This window comes from Channa argus, chromosome 7 (genome assembly GCF_033026475.1).
Source record: "Channa argus isolate prfri chromosome 7, Channa argus male v1.0, whole genome shotgun sequence".
NCBI lineage: Eukaryota > Metazoa > Chordata > Actinopteri > Anabantiformes > Channidae > Channa > Channa argus.
Window position 1 is genome coordinate 13,944,434 of NC_090203.1, and position 19,318 is coordinate 13,963,751.

The 19,318-nt window shown below is 39.4% G+C and overlaps 1 protein-coding gene across 1 annotated transcript; it reads right to left on the reverse strand.

Annotated features, from left to right (window-relative positions):
* Positions 1-10,657: 10,657 nt before the first annotated feature.
* macc1 (MET transcriptional regulator MACC1) lies at positions 10,658-17,080 on the reverse strand. Its single transcript, XM_067511210.1, has 5 exons — positions 16,937-17,080; positions 14,649-14,771; positions 12,461-14,484; positions 12,146-12,334; positions 10,658-12,023 (listed from the first exon to the last, which is right to left on the reverse strand). Exons 1-5 carry the CDS (start codon positions 16,989-16,991, stop codon positions 11,820-11,822), a joined length of 2,595 nt encoding a protein of 864 aa, XP_067367311.1. The 5' UTR covers positions 16,992-17,080; the 3' UTR covers positions 10,658-11,819.
* Between the last annotated feature and the right edge of the window lie 2,238 nt (positions 17,081-19,318).

Below are 19,318 nucleotides of genomic sequence, written 5' to 3' on the forward strand. Positions count from 1 at the left end.
GCGTTAACTTTTTTGGGGAGGGACAGGATTGGTCAAGAAGATGAATTACGTGAGGCAAGGGGAGGGAGCATCACAAGAGCAATCACAAACGCTCTTAATACAAAGTCCGATGTGGAAACGATAACCGACTGATGCTTCAACTACAAAAGTATTCAAAATGCAGTTGTATCGAAAATTTAAATGATCTTTATTAAACCAAAGTATGGTAAAGTGAGTTCACACAAGCAAGGGGAAATCACCTCCTGCATGTGCTAAAAGAACCCTTAGAACGAATGCATTTAAAAACAAAAATAGACAAAATATAATGAACAAATTGTAGGAACGTCCCTGTAGCATTTCTTGTAGAGCTAAGCACAAACAATGCACACAAACACAATGTTGGTCAACCCTTCATATCACTGCTGCCATGTGTTTGCTACAATTTCCAGTAATGAGAATTCGTTTTAAATAAAGTATTATGCAACCTTGGCACACCTCTGTAGACCTAACCCACATGGATTTCTAATTTATGCTTCCCTCTAGTATTACTGAAACCATGTGAGACCAAAGGACTTTCATATAGGCAACATATGATCCAAATCCCACATTTCTGATGTGCAGCCAGAACTGCCAGAAGTTCTTCAAACTTTATAGTGCACGAGTGTTGCATGCTCTGTATATTCCCCATACGAGGGCACGTTCTTTGTTTACTGTAATATAACACAATGTATGTGTACAATTTTAGAAAAACAAAATTTATGTGTCTTTGTTCATACGTAAAACAATAAAAGAAGTAAATATTCTGAGTTGGTATTTACTAGGTTTGGTGATACAATATCCATCTTGTTTAGCGGAGGATTACTTTGTTTAGGTTGAGAAGGCAGTGGTCCACAGGAGCAGCATCTGGATCAGGAAACAGGAGGGCAGTCAGGGTCAGGGGTCACAACACCAGTGAACATCCATTTACAGGCCTAAGACTGAAGTATTGTTCCAGGTGAAACACAGGCTTGTTTAACTGAGAGTTGGGCAGTGTTTCAGGCATTTTTAGAAATCAGGCAAGAGAAGATCACACTCATTGAATGATCTGCTTTTCAAAAATCGCTGGATCAAAAATGCAGTTTATGTCATTTATCCAGCCCTGCTACCAATAACGGACAAGATGATAGTGACAGAGAAACATGACAAAGAGCCACTCAGGACTCAACAAGGTGAGTGTACCTGCCCGGTGGCCCTGTCCATGGTGCTGATGCCTTTCTAACTGCTACACCTCACAGGTGAGAAATCAGGTCCTCTTGTGGCTTGTCTGAGTCAGTCACTCATTGTTTTTCCTGCAATATCTTGTACCAACAAATCAGTATATACATACATATTTCATACAATCTGGTGTCATGGTATCTTTTAAATGAACAGCATAACAGCATGTTATGTTAGTTTTAAAGCAAAATATAAACATAGAATTACATATGTGCCAAATGTTTATTTACATTTGGTAATTTCACTGATGCTTTTTAATCAAAGTGCTGTTGAAGTAAGGACCACACACTAGGGGCACCTTGGGGCTCAGTGTCCAACTGAAAGACACTTTGACATCTGTATTGGAGGTTTTATGGTCAGAACCACTGGTTCTAATACAGTCGGCCCGGTGATTCAGGTGCTTTTGCCTACCTTAATACTAGTAGGAAGTAATTAAGTATGGTAAATACCGAGGGGTCACTTTACATCATGAATACTTTGACACGTGATACTTAAAGTACATCATGTTGCATTTTGATATTGATAAATACTTTTACTTGAGGAAAGTGATAAGACATGACACAAAGGTCTGTTTTAGGTATATTACCTGCTTCCCTTATTCTATTGATTTTCACTTGTCTGATGTTTAAGAATAACTTTGATAAATGTCAGATTTAAATTTTTGGAAAAACTTTTTAAGAAGTCCTTTCCTGTCCTACAGACACTAATTGTACAGTCTCCAATCGAGCACACGCTAAAACCAGAAATGTTCTGATCAGCATGTGCTAGGCTGCAAGAACACATCAGCGTTCCCTTTTTAAAAAAACGAATAATGCAAAAGACAGTGTTCACGCCCACTCTACATTTACATTTCTTGGCAGATTGTTCTGTGGAGTTCAACACTTTGCTGCTGAAGTGACTCTGAGAAAACACAGCTGCTTCTCTTGAATATGATGTCATCACAGGACAACTCCACCAGTGTTGATCTTTAATAAAGACAAAACCTTCATCAGTCAGTTACAGAGAGCCAGGGCCTGACAATAACAGCAACATGCACAGCAGATAAACAGCGCTGATTGTTTTTCAGTGATTTACTGTATGTATCTGTCCACTGGTCTGGACTGGTGGTAAATGACAGATGCAGAAAGCCTGTGTCCTTATCAATGAATAGTGAGTGGGCGTTAGGATAAAGTCAAGTGTATATTACTGACTCATGCAACTTGACACACTAGTCATGAGTGACCCCAGAGCGTCATTAACCACCCCTCCCCAAGGTCACATCAAGGCAGACACAACTCAGGCTCTCACTCACTCAGTCCTGAGACAGAGCCAGATCCACAGAGACCTGTCTATTTTCTCTGCTCCGGCCTTAGAAGGCAGTGTTCCTCTATCGGCCTACTCATATCTATTGAAATAACAAACCACAGTTCTTCACATGTACAAGTCTCCCACAATTGACCGCGATATTCATGTTCACTCCATTATAGTTGAACCGCAAAGAGTCCAAGGCCAGCTCACCAAGATGGATCAACTGCAAAGGATGAGAAAAGACAGGGGTGTGTTCTTCAAAGAGAAGTCCCAGATAGCCTCTAATCAACCCACAGGACTAACAAGGTCAAGGAGCAGAGTTAGATGAGAGGATGACAGCATTTTTCCTCAGCAATAGTCTCAAAATGTCCCATTCCAAAGAGAAATCCAGACATCATATCAGGGTCTTTTCCGATAACAGCACTTCAGTGGTAGTGAGAGGATGTGGGGTGCTGAATTGGGAGGTGAGGATGAAAACAGCCCTTTATAAGCTGTCTGGACACATAGGAGCCAGGACTCCTGAAGGTAGCTGTAAAAGAAAGTCTTTGAAAGGCAAGTGCTTTGAAGTTGCAGGTTCTAATCGTGGTTAAGTCAGTATTTATGTAGCAGAGCACAATTTAACTTTGTCTGAGAGAATTTAGCAACCTAGAGTCTCATATCATGGAAGGTGCTGGTTTGGGGCATAATTATGCCCATATGTAAATGCACATGTAGATACATGTACGTGTAAGAGATGCCCTATTGAATCTATTCATGTCATGTTGTGACTCTGTGGGATATCAGACAGCTCCACTGCACAATGACACCTTATTAGCCACTAAGAAACAGCAAACCTCCAGTATGTTTTCACAGCTTGGAAGCTCAGGGTGATGTGGAGTCTATGAAAGAACTGGCATCCCAGCAGTATAATCTGTGTGGAAAACACACACACACACACACACACACACACACACACACACACACACACACACACACACACACACACACACACACACACACACACACACACACACACACACAAAACAAACACAGGGCTTCCTCTAAGGCTTTGACAAAGACTTCCACTGCTCTAACATTCTCACAAAACAACAACAATGCAGTAGGGAAAAACTAAAGGTTGGAGAATCACTTATTTTTGCATTTTACTTATGTAGGTTTACTTGTTTCTGTCAGTGAAGACCATAAGATAAACTTCAGCTCATTTATTTTGTGCTCTCTCCACAGCTAAAACTTAAACCTCAGTACCACTGAGCCATGCCTTCTGCTGCCTATAAAGCATGTTGCCACCCAGCAGACCACACACACATTCGCTCGGCCTGTTGCAGCATGGAGACCAGTGCACTGACCCATGTAATGAAAATATCTATTCTCAGCGTTACAGTAGCTTTACCATCATTTGGCGAGACTAGGAGCTTGTCAGGTGCTACTGTGAGTGTAGAGATAGTCTGACTGTGCAGATGTAGCTCATAAAAATGAGTGTAGTAAAGTCTACCTTCAACAGATTTCTGTGGAATCTGTTTCAGAAAGTTTGATGTTTGTGGTGCTGTCCTTGCTTTATACTAGGATGTATAAAATTTTTCCACCCCATTAATACCCATAAGAGTATTGAAAAAACTGAATTATACAGCATCTGAATGGATACCTATCCTGTAGCTAAAAAGCAGTTTAACAAAGGATGTCACATCGACTTATGCAAGTGACGAGCATAATGTCAGTAGTCCAGTGTGGTTCTTCACTCCAACCACAACTTCTGCGAGGAGTCCCAGCAGAGTCCCTGTTAATAAGCGCTCTGTGAGGAGAAGGGAGGTCAAACAAAGTGCTCCAGCTGCACATGAGGATGAACAGTTTGCAAGGGGATGATGGGCAGAGGTGTGGGGGTGGGGTGCAAGTACCTGGGGAGTGATTAGGACAGAGGAGGGTCTCCCATCCTACGCCAAGAACAACAGTGAAAGAGTGGAGAAGATCATGTCGGCTCCTAGATAGATAGATAGATAGATAGATAGATAGATAGATAGATAGATAGATAGATAGATAGATAGATAGATAGATAGATAGATAGATAGATAGATAGATAGATAGATAGATAGATAGATAGATAGATAGATAGATAGATAGATAGATAGATAGATAGATCAGGAGACTTTCAACCCAAAAAGCATATAGCGTAATAAATTCAAAGACACTCACACAACCTTTCCAGCCAGTCAATCCTGAATTATGTGAGGTAGTAACGACACTAACTCTCCTCTGAACTGCAGCTGTGTTCCTATCTCCCCCAGATTTCTGCTCACCTCTGCTCCTCCCAGTGTGTCAGTTAGAGGCGACCTCCTCCGCCTCCTTCAGTCAGACCGATCTGTCAGGACACAATAGGCTACCTCTCCAGCTATGTTGTTTTTGGAATAGGATGCTTTCAGCCCTGCTTGTTCTCCCTCTTGGTTGAGAGAAATTAGCCAAGAAGACGCTCTTCTTTGATGGATTTATCTCCCCTCCCTGATCTCAGCTGACTGTCGATTTCTGTTTCGTTCTCATAGTGTTGTTTACTTTTACCCATAAAGTGGAAGTGATGAGACCACCCAGCCCTCTTCAATATTCTCACTCTGATTATAACCCAATATCTAAAATACTTTCATATAGAAGAGCATAGGCATTAAAAGCTATCAGCCTGACCGGATTTACTGTTTATTTTTTTGTCTTTCATTGTCACAAATAGGCTGATGTTTTACATCAGCATAACAGTAAACAACCTGTCCATTGTCCAGGGCAGAGTCGCTTTAATGAGATGTCGAGAGCTGTCTGTCAAAGAGATGACTTGCTTCTGGGAAGTGTAGACACCTGCAGCTTATAGTTTTTCTCATCTGCTGTGTTTCCATGATACAAGAGCAAAGAGCGATGTATTTGGGGAACTGTTCCTCTGTTTTGGTACTGCTCAGCTGTGGCAAGTAAACACTTTTACCCAGGTACAGTACATTGACCATTTTAAAAGAGACTTGGCTCTATGTTGGTAACCTCTACATTAAACTACTGTAGCTAATTGAGTAAATAAGTCATTTTGTTTTCTAAGATGCAAAATGTTTACATGGTATTTGCCTTGTTGAATCAGTGCTGTATCAAAGATCTGAATACTAACGCACTGTTGTACTGCAGGTGTTCAGAGCAGAAGCCTATATATCCAAGTTTATGATGGGAGCATATGGATAAAAGGCATAACAAGGTCAAGAATTGTGCGCTTTTTAAGAAAAGAGCATTATTAAGAATGACTAGAGGCTCGGTGAGTGCTCATTATCAAAACGTGCAGCAATCCTAAACATTCCCATGACTAATTCCCAGCCCTCCTCCATCTGGTTTTTAGATTACTGACAAGCGTGGGGTGTCACGGTTGGTACATCAGACCTGTCGGCAGACATGTTTGTTGCACCTCCCCCACACTACACCATCATCGTACACCTGATAAAACTTTTCTTGTCTCATTTTTGCTGCAAGATGTGATCATATCAACAAAAAATAAACTAATCCACTAACAGAAATAGCTGGAGAAACACATTGCCATCATTCCACTGAAAGTTGTAAATCAGAGACTTTGTTGTGGTCTGACGTGCAGATGCCGATGTTTATCAGAATGACTAGGCTTATTTATGTCTTCTAATTTCCCTTAATCTTTATTTATCTATTTTGCCATGACAGAACCCCATTTATGTAAGGTTGGTTGATGGAAAAAGAGAGAGTGAAAGCAAAGTGAGGTGTCCAAGTATCTGGATGGTGATTACTCACAAAGCTGCTCTGGATGCTGCCAAACACTTCAGGTTGTTTTTTTCCCTGTGAGTCATTTGGTAACAGAGCTTCCTCCTTCCCAGCGGTGGTTATGGGAAGAGGCTCCAAGCAGGCTGTTAGTCAGAAGAAAAGCATTGAGCTCTGGGCAACAATAGACACCTTGTAACATACACCAGAAACCTTTTAAGCTAAAACTGGAAACATAGGAAATATCACAGGTTTACATGCTAAAATAGCTTTATATTTTTGTGGATTTGCGGATAAAGAGAATGTAAGCTTGAGAGTTCCTGGCAACAATTTAGAGACCTGTTATTTTGGTTTAAAGCAGACTTTGTGTTTGTTTGTATTATGTATTAGTATGGACAAAGTGACATTTAACAAGCTTTTGTAAGTGTTGAGTCAATAAACTCCTGATTTTCAGCCAAAATTGTGCTGTAGGTGTAGCCATCTTTGCTTTTTAAAATATTTATATAGGGTTTAACTTGCTGTAGTCTCAGCATTTAATTTCATTTTATTTACTTACTTTACTCAAACACAAGTGATAAACGAAGTGCAGCCACAGAAACAGTTTTTTTCCCCTCCACAACTCTTCTAATTGCCGAACTTTTTCTGCTTTCACATCATCAATTACAAAATTATTAGGGTGCAACGAGAAGAGAGTGGAGGATGGTGTGCTAGAAGACACCAACACTACCTTTGCAGCACGCATAAATCACCAGACTAATAAATTGAAAGCTAAATGACTTCTTGCCCTCAACATATATCATGGAGGCAAACCAAATGAAGCCTTATATACCCTAGAGGACAGTGGAATGCTTCTGTTCAAAACAGTGATTTGTGGATGGCTCCCATGGCTGCTGGCTTAAGAAATCACACTCAAACAGTTTGGACTATGAGGATCTTTTCTTATAGCTGCATGGTCATGTAAATTCACTGTATATCCGCATGTTACAATAAGTTGATTTGGAAAGCACGAATAATATCTTGCAGTTCTATTGTAGAAGAGAATCCTTTCTCTTTGATATCTTAAATGTATGCAAATTTGATTATGGAATAACAGAATGAATTGAGATATTGTGCAACAGTGTTGTAAATGCATTTGCTTGCTCTATTCTTTGTAGCATGTTTACAATATGGGAATAATCAGGGAAAAATCAATTACTTTTAGCGTCACATTATGTAATTTCCTATCAGACAGAAAACACAATAACATTATTATGCTATTTAATTATCTAATAGTTGTTTTGTTTTTGATAGCACGTCAGAGGGAGCAGCGGTCCACATGCACTGAAACCAAGCCAATAAAAATACAATGGCGCCACCCGCTGGACTGAAAGCATCAGGGTCTGTATTGAAGACACGGTCACTTCTGTTGTGGAATACAGTAAAAACACAACTGTATAATATATTTAACTATATAGTTTTATAACTAAATAGTTATTTAATTTAAATAAAGTAAATGGGATGATAAAATGTATGTTTAAGATTTATTAATGTCTAATAATTTAAGAAATCGCAATGAAAACATAATTAACAGTGACCATTAGTAGTAACTCAGCCAGTTCACTGTAGTTACTTGGAAAACATAACCCCCCTAGATGGAAGAGCAGACTAAATGAGTAAAAATGCACTAATGGAGAACGTTTTTCTTGGCTGTCAACTGGGGGTGGGGGTGGGGGGGGGTGAAACAGCAAGTTCAGCAATTTCAGCAAGTTCAGCAATTCTAACCTCTTCTTAATCCCACCTAGGTCGCCAAAAGAGATTGAGCAGCTGAGCTGAGCTTTATTCATGAGGTCTCACCTCGTCCGTCGTCCTCCTGAGAAAGAATAGGACATGTCTGGGACAATACTGGAAATCCAATCTGTAGTGTGAATTTTTCTTAATAGAAAAAACAATACTTGAGGAAATAAACATGACACAATCTGTGACATCAGAACAAATCATGTGGCTGCGATTTTAATTTGGTGCTAATGCTCAAGTCAGGGGGTGTTCTTAAGCATATTGGCTACATACTGTATCTAGTGTTGCATTTTGTTCTTTTAATTATCCACAAGAGGACACTCCAATGTGCATTTTCCTTGACTTGCTCTTTGAACAGATCTGGCAGCAGCATCAGTGACAAGGCCACTTAATGTGTTAATGTGTTAATGTGTTATGAGGAGCAGAAATGGCTGACATTGGAGTTTGGAGCAAAACGCCACAGGAGACTAGAGAGACTGTGGGGATGAACACATACAGTACTCTGTGATGTGTGTGATATTTTCTGTTTTGATACAGTTTCCCTGAGACCAGTCTGTCTTAGTTTAGAGGAGAGATGCTAGAGTCAGCCCTTCTGCAACTATAAATGTACTTTTGCAGATGAAGTGGGAAAGCAGGACAGTCAGTGGTTTGCTGGTAAGTGGGGCAAAAATGATGGTGAGATGAGTCATACTTCTGTCTGCTCTCAGCAACTGAGCAAGTAAATGTGGTATGTCAAAAGAAACTGATTGCTTAAGGCGAAACGTTGTGGTGACTCTGTTGTCAGCAGATTTCTCTGTGTCACAATGTATCTCTTGGTTCATATAGAGGCTATGTAGGTTTCTAAAAACCTAAAAGTGGGCAAAAAGTTCTCTCCAAATTTGAAAAAAGTTTGAATTCTTCAGAATGGCAGTGTCCATAATTACTGTGAACAAAGACTTTCTGAATGAAAACAATCTGAACAACTGATAACATGAAGATTGTGAGGCATTTTCTTCCACCAGTCAGACATCAAAAACCTAGAGAATAATCTGCAACAACAATGTGCCACATTTTCTTCTTCTTGATTCAGGCATAGTTTGTTATAAAACATCTTTCCTTTTTATTTGGGCACTCACTTTGGCTCCCCAAAGGCAGGGGGCAACATAATGACTTTCCCACTTTAACCCTTCAGGTTGATCATTTCCACATACAGATACAGCTGTTCTTTGCAGCTCTTCAAACTTCATCAGATATGTTGTAATGTTCAACCCGTTTTATTTTCATTCTATTATGGCGTGTGGACAGCAGGGGGCTAAAAATGAAATATGTCTTAAATCACAGTCTGGTTGTTTATTATGTTTTTCACCCAAATCAATATAAAAGCTTTGCTCTAAAGCCTACAATTTTCTATAACAAACAAAAATGAAAAGCCTCTGACAAGCAGGAATTTTCCTAATATCCATAATAGTTATGTTATCTGCACTCAAACATTCTGCTCGCTGCTATAAAAGGCTCCTAAAACAAAAGTGGTCACATTTTATTAGTCACAAAGTTTGATGCCTCATTGCATTTGAAAAATGGGGACCTGAATCGACTGTCTGTTTGTTTCAGTACTTCAGCTTGTATCCTCATACGACAGCTAAATTCACATACTAAACAATATATTAATAAAAAGCAGGCACATACAATGTTAAACCATACATATACAAATCCAGTCATTTCCAACACTTATTATTAAGTATTCAGTGGTAATTGGATCAAACATATGCATTGAAATACACACACACATTCTTTTTCAAGTAATCACCCATTTTAATGTCTTATACAGTGTCCCGGATGTTCACAGTCATGGGCCTTGCTTCAGTATTGATATTTAATCAGTAATGTTTGGTTCATAAGTTAATAAGTGCTTATCTATGACGAGCCACGTTTGAGACAGAGGATGAATAAGTTAATCTGACAGAGAATCCTTCCTCTGAACTGACCCTCACCAATTTTAATTATCACTTAAAAATTGAACCTTTGTCCCTTGTGTTCCCCCCATTGGGCAATGCAGTGAGGGCAGAGCTGCAAAAGTCTGTCATTACGTGCTTTAAACCTTGGTATATAGTCATGTGTTTTAACAGTCAGATTAATCAAGTTTCATTCTGAACAAATGTATATGAATGCTCTTGAGCAGCACCAGAAATCCAATATTTTTAAATAATTGGCCATAACACAAGGAGGAATTAGAAGGTCTTAGATAAAAAGAAGGGTGGAACTACTCTGTCTTATAGACTTGGGAATTAATGATGTACAAATCCTTTTTTGCTTGGCTAAATTCAATATTTTGTTCCATCCAGCTCTGTTTGGGTCTGGGCCACACAGATGCATCGTGCGTCTGTCTAACAACCAATCTTAGCTCCCAGATTGAATCTGCTCACTTTGTTGCCTTCATTGATTTACTTTTCCTGAGGTGACTTTATGCCAAGTTAAAGCTTGTTCAGTGTTTTTTGCTGTCTGTTCGACAGAGACCCAGGTCACAATGCTTTGAGTTGAAACTTGCTTAAACAAACAGGTAAAAGCAAACAGAGAAAAAATTAAAAGGGCCCAAAAAAACCTTTCTGTTTCTGTGATTTACCACTAAAGTGGAAAAATGACAAACTTCACATAAGTAATAAACATGAATTTAATAACAATAATAGTTATATCTTTATTGTAGGATTGCACACAAATTTAATTAAAAGACTGAATTCAGTGAACTTCAGTGTCAAAGGCACCTTTGGTAGTCTCGTATCTGTGAGTGACTAAAGGCACTGTGCACTATATATGTCACCACTTTAAACACTCAGGTTTCATTTGGCAATAAAAACATGAATTAAAACAACATTGAATATTCACTCAGTGGTTACAATGCAATACTTAAAATATATCTGCTTTGTACATTTCTAAAACTTTAAATAACAGTATAAAAGTAGCCAATACACTAAACATAAAAGAACAATACAGTCTCTTTACTGGCATCATGAAAACCTTCACTCAATTTTTAGCACATAAATCTACAGTAAATATATATTAATGTATTGAAATTGTTAAGATTATAAGTCAGCAACAGTGTAAAGTAAAGTATTAGTAAAGTATTAGTAAATGAATAAAGTATTAGTAATAAAGTATTAGTATTAGTAATACAGTATTAGTAAACTAATAATTAAATGAAAAGAAAACTGGAAAGGCTCATAAGCCACTGCAGAAGTAACCTTAGAGTAGTTAAAAACAAACAAACGTGTGTTGTGTTTCGGGTAATGGAGACTGGCAGAAATATGGATTGTAATAACTGCATGGCATGATTGCAATAAAGAAAATGCATAAAAGTATTCAAGAGAACTGAAAATGATCTACCAAAATGACTTAAAGGCTTAAGCACATTTGACACATACACACACATAAAAACTTGATAAACTACACATCACTGACTTCATTTTGTGAGATGAAGTGACTTTTCTTCACAGCTCAACAATTGTGACAACACTCACTTAATGAGTCCTAAGCATACAGTACAAATATCTGATTAAACTTTAATAAAGTTGCTTCTAATGCTTTGTAACATAATGAGGGGGAAACCAAAGCAAACAAAGCTAAAGTATATGAGTAACGTTACCCATGTTGGACAATTTTCCTTTCAGCTCTACAGCCAGTCCTGGATGTTGATTTGATGTCACTACTCAATTAACTTTTAATGTAAGTGTTACAGTAACGCCTATCAAGCCTCATTACTACTGTCTTCCCACATATGTTGTGGTTGTCGTCATCATTAGAGGGTGTCTGCAGAGAGTTTAGCTTTTTGAGTGAGCAGAGGCTCTAAAGATGTCGAGACAGTTTGCTGTGATAAGGGCACCAGTCAGCTGCCTCCATTCCCTGGTCGGAGGATTTTTCATTTTGTCCAGGACCAGGTGCAGATCCTGGATCATGTCCCTGTAGCTGTCTCCATATCTGAGACTCCAGGAGTACAGGAAGTCGTAGGCAGGCTTCCACATCGTCTGAAACAGAGTAGGAATTGTAGAATTGATCTGTCAGATTAAGCGTATCACATTCCCAGTTGTAACTGTTAGGTTATGTAATGCAACATGTAAATCATTAACTGCTGTGCCGTTACACTAACCTGGGCACCCACTTCTCCATTCTTCCCTCGGTGTGGTTCCTCATAGCCGGCTATCTCAGCACTGGAGAGTTTTGCCATCTTCTCTGTGAGCTCTCGCCATCGAACCCCGATCTCCACAGCAGTAGACAGGATGATTGTGTTCTGAATCAGCTTAGCAACAAGATTCACTAAGTCCATTGTCAGCAGACCCTAGGTCAAAAACAGAAATAAACATGTCCCAAAACTATGGAGAAAGCAGTTCAAACAGGTTCTAAACTATGTGAAACTTGTCAACAAGGTGCATTTTTAAGAAATGTAGCATTTGTCTGTACTTACCACCGTAAGCTTATGCAGAAACTTTTTCCCGTCCTTGTCATTGTGACAGTCTTCCTTAAGCTTTTGCAAAACACAGGCCACCTTATCAGCCTCGGTCTCTGCCTGCCTTCGTGTGATGGTGGCCAGTGACAGGTTCTTGTACCCCAAAGCATCAGCAAAATCTCTCCAGCTAGTAATATGCTCGGTGACCATGGTCTGGATGGCGGAGTACATGTAAGTAAGCTTCTTGAAGGGCAGAGTCATGTTGTCCAAAAGGACCTCTGTGGTGATTTGAACGCCGCTGAAGTCAATCACCTGGTCTCTGGCAATGAGTTTGACATTTTTACAGTGAACCAAACCAATCCTGCCTCTGAGGAATGCTATATACCACTCCTTTACTTTTGAGTTTCCCACTGACCGAACAGTCTCTCTAGAAAGGAGGGCCACAGTGTCCCCCTTAAAGTACTCCAGAAGGTAGTCTACATGAGGCTGACGGAAAACTGACTTCAAGACTACACCATACCACTGCAGGTTCACAGGTCTGTCTTCAAATTTAGAGAAATCGGTAACACTTTCTTCTGGAATAGGTGGGGCTCTTGTCATTTCACTCTGCTTTTCCATCGTCCTTAATACTCGTTTTTCTAATCTTATGGGAGCTACAGGAGGGGAGGGCACCTGGAAATGTCTGACAACTGCAGCATTTGATTCCTCCACTTGTAGATCAAATTTAAAAGGTTTCATTTCAGAATTACCAGAGCAAGATAATGCAACTGGTAGATACAAAACTGTTCCTATTTTGAGTTGACTTTGTCTGACTTCTTTCAGTTTGTCCTCAGGTTTGAGTTCGAATGTTGAGTTTGCAATGTCAAATTTGATCTGCAGGTCATTAACTTTGTCTGGTTTGAACCGATGTTTTCCCCAAAGCTGCAGCAAAAGTGGACGCAGATTTTTGTTGCCTCTGCTGACATCTGAAAATGGGAGCTTTGGTGGAACATCTTCATGACAGCAGACTACTGTTACAACCTTAAAAGATGGATGAATGTACCTGGGACCATAGAGCGCTACAGTGATTTGGCGGTCAAGGTAATCCCACACTGATGTAGCAGGAGACTGGATTGCAGAAGCTTCTGCAACTGCAATCACATAAAAATGAGTCTTTAGGTCCTTGAGCTTTATCTGCATGGTGTTCTTGTAAATGTAACAGTCTTTGACTTTGAGATAAGGGCCATCTTTTTTGTTGGACACCAACCCAACAACTGTAGTCATCACCTGACTTAAAGGGTTACTCTTCACCTCCCCAGACAGCTTCATATCCAGTGTAATACACTCCTTTGTGTTGATGTTGCTAAGGATCACCTCCAGAAGTGGACTCATCGTGGTCATGTAGTTGTTATTCAGACCAGGGGGAGGGTCCAGCATTGCTTTCAGTGTAACCTCCTGGATTTCTCCAGGAGGAACATGATTTTCTGGGACATGGATGCTAACCTCTAAGTCTGGTAACTGTACCGAGCCTCCACTGTGGCCTATCCTGGAGATAACCTGGAAGTCAGTGGCCTGGGTCTGAGCCCAGCCTGGACTCTGGCTCATCAGATTTATGTCCAGGCATGAGCGGGTTAGCTGCCTGTGGCTCAGCCAGGCCATCTTATAGGCCTCTCTGTCATTCTTTAGCCATTCAAAATCTGGGTTCAGCACCGGTCCAGGTGGTTTGAAACTGTTCTCCTGTTTGAGCATCTTTCTCTCCAGATTGTCCAGAATATCTGAAGCACTCTTCCATCTCCCAGATCTGTTGGCGACTCGGTGTTTGTTCTCCAAAAAGTTCCCCACGTTTCCTTCATCTGACGAGGTGCTAATGGCATCATCATTGTTTGTGTACAAATGTTTGCCATTGACTTGCTTTAAATTTGATGTGTTGGAAGTATTCCCATCTGTGCTGCTGTGTACAATATCATTTAAGAAAGGGTTTGATCCTGATAGCTTGTTCCAAAAGGGATTTTTCGTATGAGATACACGTTCAGAGTTCAGTGTGATTCGTGTCACATAACCACCTGTCAACAGATCAGAATTGGGTTAGGAATTCTGTTGATTGTACTTTCTTTTTTTCTTTTTTCTTTTTTCTTTTTTGTCCTTTCGGCTTATCCTGTGAGTTCAGGGTCGCCACAGCGAATCATTTTAAGGAAAAAGATACTTATGCTTAAAGCAGGAGTTTTACCATTCAGGGTGTTGCTTGTTAAGTCACTTTCACCCAGATCAATGAGATTCCCCTCAGATCTGCTCAGCATGAGACCCCCGACACGACAGAAGGATCTTGCTTCTTCAACTGCCATGTTTTCATCTGTAAACATAAAAAAAATTTTTAAATGTTATTTCTCCGTTGTTTTGCATAGCCTTTAAAAGATTTCTTAACTGACGTAACCAGGGTCCCTGCAATGTACAGTAGAACCCCATTTTCAGAGAAGTTGGGACACTGATGATTAAAATGTAAATCTAAAGCAAATGAAATTATTCGCAAACCTACCTTTGCTTGTTAATAGTACAACATATCAATATATGAAATCTTGGAACTCAGAAATGTTATTGTTTTTGACAACAAGATTAAAGAGATATAAGAGCTGAATGTGGTTTGGCACTGTGCTCCTACAAATAGCAAGATCTTCCCTGAAAAAGACATAATCTGAATGGCAGCATAAGTTGCTCCTTTATCTTTAGTATTAATGGAGCCTTCACAGAAGTTCAGATTATCAATGCTGTGTGCACACATGCAACACCACACCACGGATGCTTGCTCTTAAAACGTGCTAATAACAAGTCAGACAGATATTTTGCTCTTTAGCTTGGAGTCTATGATTTCCAAAAAATTACATTTTGGCTGATCAGGCAATAGGATCCACTTTACTTCAGTCGATTTTGAGTCAGAGAAGGTGTCGGCATTTCTGGGCTTAGGTTTAGAGAAGTTTTTTCGTTGCATAGTAGATTTATGACTTGCATTTGAGGATGTAGTGAAAAACATATTCATTGACAATGGTTTTCTGAACCCATTCAGGGATTTTACTACTGTAGTGGTCCAACATTGAACATGACAAACGTTGAACGTTTATTGTATTCCATGATCTCAATTTAGCCGATACCGGACTATGCTTGCCAGATTATGCTTACAATACGCGTTTACGAATAGTAATTTCACAAACAAGTTCACGAATCAAATTCATCAAACAGTTTTCTCAAAGTGAATCTCTCAAACTGTCTAGGATGCTCTTCCTAAGCCCCATCATTATACTGACCTGTTGCTAATTAACCTCACTATTCGTGAGATATGTTCCACCAGGTGTTAGCACTGTACAACCTTTTCATATTTTGTTACCCCGTCTTAACTTTTTGAGATGTGTTGCTCACATCAAATTCAAAATGAGCAAATATTTTTTAGTAAACAAACACATTTCTCAGGTTCAACTTTTGGGTTTTTGTTCGATGTATAATCCCAAACAAATTAGTTCACAACAAGCTGAAAAATATATTATATATGTAAAAATGTTTTGGTTAGAAATAATTATCTATTTACTATTAAACAGAAAATGAATCTGGCTCTCAAATATTAATTGGCTGCTTCTGCTGTGGCCTTTCTAAGAGAAAACTTTGTCCTCTGTGACTGTAATCTGTTTTTGGTTTTGAACTGGTGGCCAGACAAAACAAGCAATCTGAGAATGTCACTCGGTTATTGTGACAAACAAGGTTCGCTTCCAAATGATTCACCAAGAAAATAATAGGCAGATTGGAGCCTTAATCTTGTCTAGAAGCCCAGATGTATTTTAAAATGCTGTAACAAATGTCAATAACAAATCCCTGCCCAACCAGTAAAGTTATTGTTCTGTCTCAGCTATGTTTTCCCAAGCACAGCCAGCCCCAGGCGTTTTGCTTCTGTTTGTTACAGGAAACTGTTCCAAACGTGGACTAAAGCCTGAACTCTTCGGTCTGTCACTTGTTTGCACACTACCCATTCATGACTTGTCACAGTGAGTCAGTCATTAATAATCTGGTTTCTTACACCAGTGCACAAAAACAGGTTGGTCTTGTCAAGCCTATGACACAGAGGCCAGTTTTTCACCGCTTCTTGCTATGATCAAAGTGTTGTGCCACTGTCACTGTGCTACTCAGAATAAAAACGTATATTCCCATGACACACTGCATGGCGAGCACACTTTCTGCTGTATTCCCTCTCAACATTGCTTTAATAATAAGTTATCATCGTTTGACAATGTCAAACAGGACTTGCATTCATTGATAAGCCAAAAGAAATCCAAGCAACACAGATGCACACAGAACCCGCTTCCACATTTACACCCGCCTCTAGACACGCTGGCAAACGTCAGTGTCCGCGTCTGAACAGGTGTGTGGACACTCCGTGTTACACGTTAATAAAGCATATATGCTACTTCCTGTCATAAAACCCAGGAATGAGAAACAAATCAAACACTAGACAAAGAAAGCAAAGTTTGATCTCACCGTCGGCATGGGACGTTTGCAGTTTTGTGTCGGCACGTTGACAAGCCACTATCATTTACGCATTTCTCTGACGCGTATCTAGAAGCTCACCCCGTCACTCTGTTTGCTCTCAGTCACGGAGCATTTCGGGACTGGGAGTTTAAAACAACGCAGGGTCTCCTGCGTGGGGGAGTGGCCTCTGGTTGCTAGTAACTACAATACCCACAATGCAACACTTTGTTTACGCACGAACACCTGAAACTGAGTGATAGCCGCCTGTGGTTTCGACTGGAGGAAGAGTTTGATAAGCACGTGCCCAGAGGTCACAAACACATGCTGTCACACCGCGAAAGGCGACTGAAACGACGGAGACACGCAAACAAGGTTAACGCACAGGGTTACTATTTAGCCCGAAGGTAAATAATTAGCAGTCGTAGTAGTATCAGGCCCACAGCTTCCGCAGACAGTCCAACAAATCAGTGTTGTGTTACATCAAGGAGCCAAAAATGCCAAAATAAGCCGAGTGCCAAAATACTATTTCCAGGTTCTTGTTACTTAGTCGTCCATTTAAAACTGAATTAATCAGTTGCTGGCTTTATTGATTTTATTGTGTATTTACTGATTTGACTTGATCATCAATGTCAACATGAACTGAGAGCCAACAGCTTAATCCAATTAAGCTCACGTTATGTCACCCCACTGAGCAGCTAGGAACACACTTATTCCTGACAGTTTCACAAATTTACCCACATTTATTATTTATAATAATAATAATATGAAAGGAAACTACTGTTTCAGCTGTGTAAAGTTTTACTATGCCAAAGTGTCACAGTTTAAATATTACTGTTATCTTTGCTGAAGATTATCCTTGCTAAAGTTGACCTGTTGTAGCTTTTGGAAGCATGCTCCAGCCTCAAGATTCAGTTAGTGCTCAAGAAATGCAACTAAGCGCCCTTGAGTAGATTATAAATGCTCAGCAAATATGGTCAGAGTGTAGTAGCCTTGACTTTAGCATGACTCATCAAAACACTACACAGCACAAGTGAACTTAGTTTTGCAAAATAGATAATTGAGCATGTAGGAAGTTAACATTCACTTTTGTTTTATAGTTGCCATAGACCGACTTGGCCATTTTCCCAAGCTGTGCCTTCATGATGTTGGTTTAACTTCCTAAATATGAAACTAAACCTGCCACATTCTTTCAGTTGCACTACCTGCACAAACTTTGCACAATCGTTCTGGGTCAAGTTTCTCAAACAGAAGGCAAATATTTGAGCAAATTCTGCTCCCTTGTGGCTGTTTAGAGATCTGACTGGTTATATTCTCTAGTTTATTATTGTCAACAAATCCCATCAAAGGTCCAATCCTAAAAACAAATAGCCTGAAATTGCTTATTTTCACACGTTTACTCTTGTCTGAGATTTGTTGAGTCACTTTAAGTATTGACTCAGTGAAGCCTGTGCTTCAAAATGTTAAAACACCTTTTATCACTGTGACGTATCCATCATAACATGCAGTGTTTAGTGAAACATTACAACATATTACACTGTGAATAATTTTGCTTCTGAAAAAGAAAGATCTTTCAGCTTTAAACATAGTAATGCATGCAATAAAATATTTTATGGTTGCTGCACAAATAAATTCAGTCCCATCATTAAGTATAATTTCCCATTTACTTGAACCCATCTTTGCTTCAAAGAGCCATTGGCCCTTTTTTCAGCATAACAGGGCGGCTGCTTCCATCTTGCTGATACTAAACTGAAAACTGTTGAAAAATTCAGAAACACTGTGTTGTAGCCTCACATAAGTGAGTAGTAATATGTTTGGAGGCAGACTCATAAAACTATTCAAAAAATTTTTTTTTAGGTGTGCCACCATGATACACATGTAACTAGATGAGAAAAAACTCTTGCATACTACTGGGCTGATCATGAGCTATTGCTTAAGTACCTTCAGTCTAGCTCTTCTTCCATTAGGAGAAACCTTTTCCTTTACAGGTACCCATTACTGGTAAATCACAATAACTTACTTTAATCAGTAAATATCCAAAACAATCATCTTCTGGAAACCATTAAAAATGTTGGACACATACAGCTCAAGCAAAACAACAATAAACACACAAGGGTGTCCTTGGGCAAGACACTGAACCTCAAAAAGTTGTCCCTAATGTCTGCTTCTTACTTGGATTAAAGCATCTGCTAAACGACCAATTGTAAATGTAATTGTCAAATTGTAATTGCCCAACACAAACAAACCCAGGACAGATTGTTGTTGCAAAGTTACGAATTAAAGCTAAAAATTTGTCTAAACAAACAATAAACACCATAGCTAGGAAAATAATAAATATTTTAAAAAAGGAGTGTTCCCAACCATTTTGTCATAAACACATTAATTTGACACAGC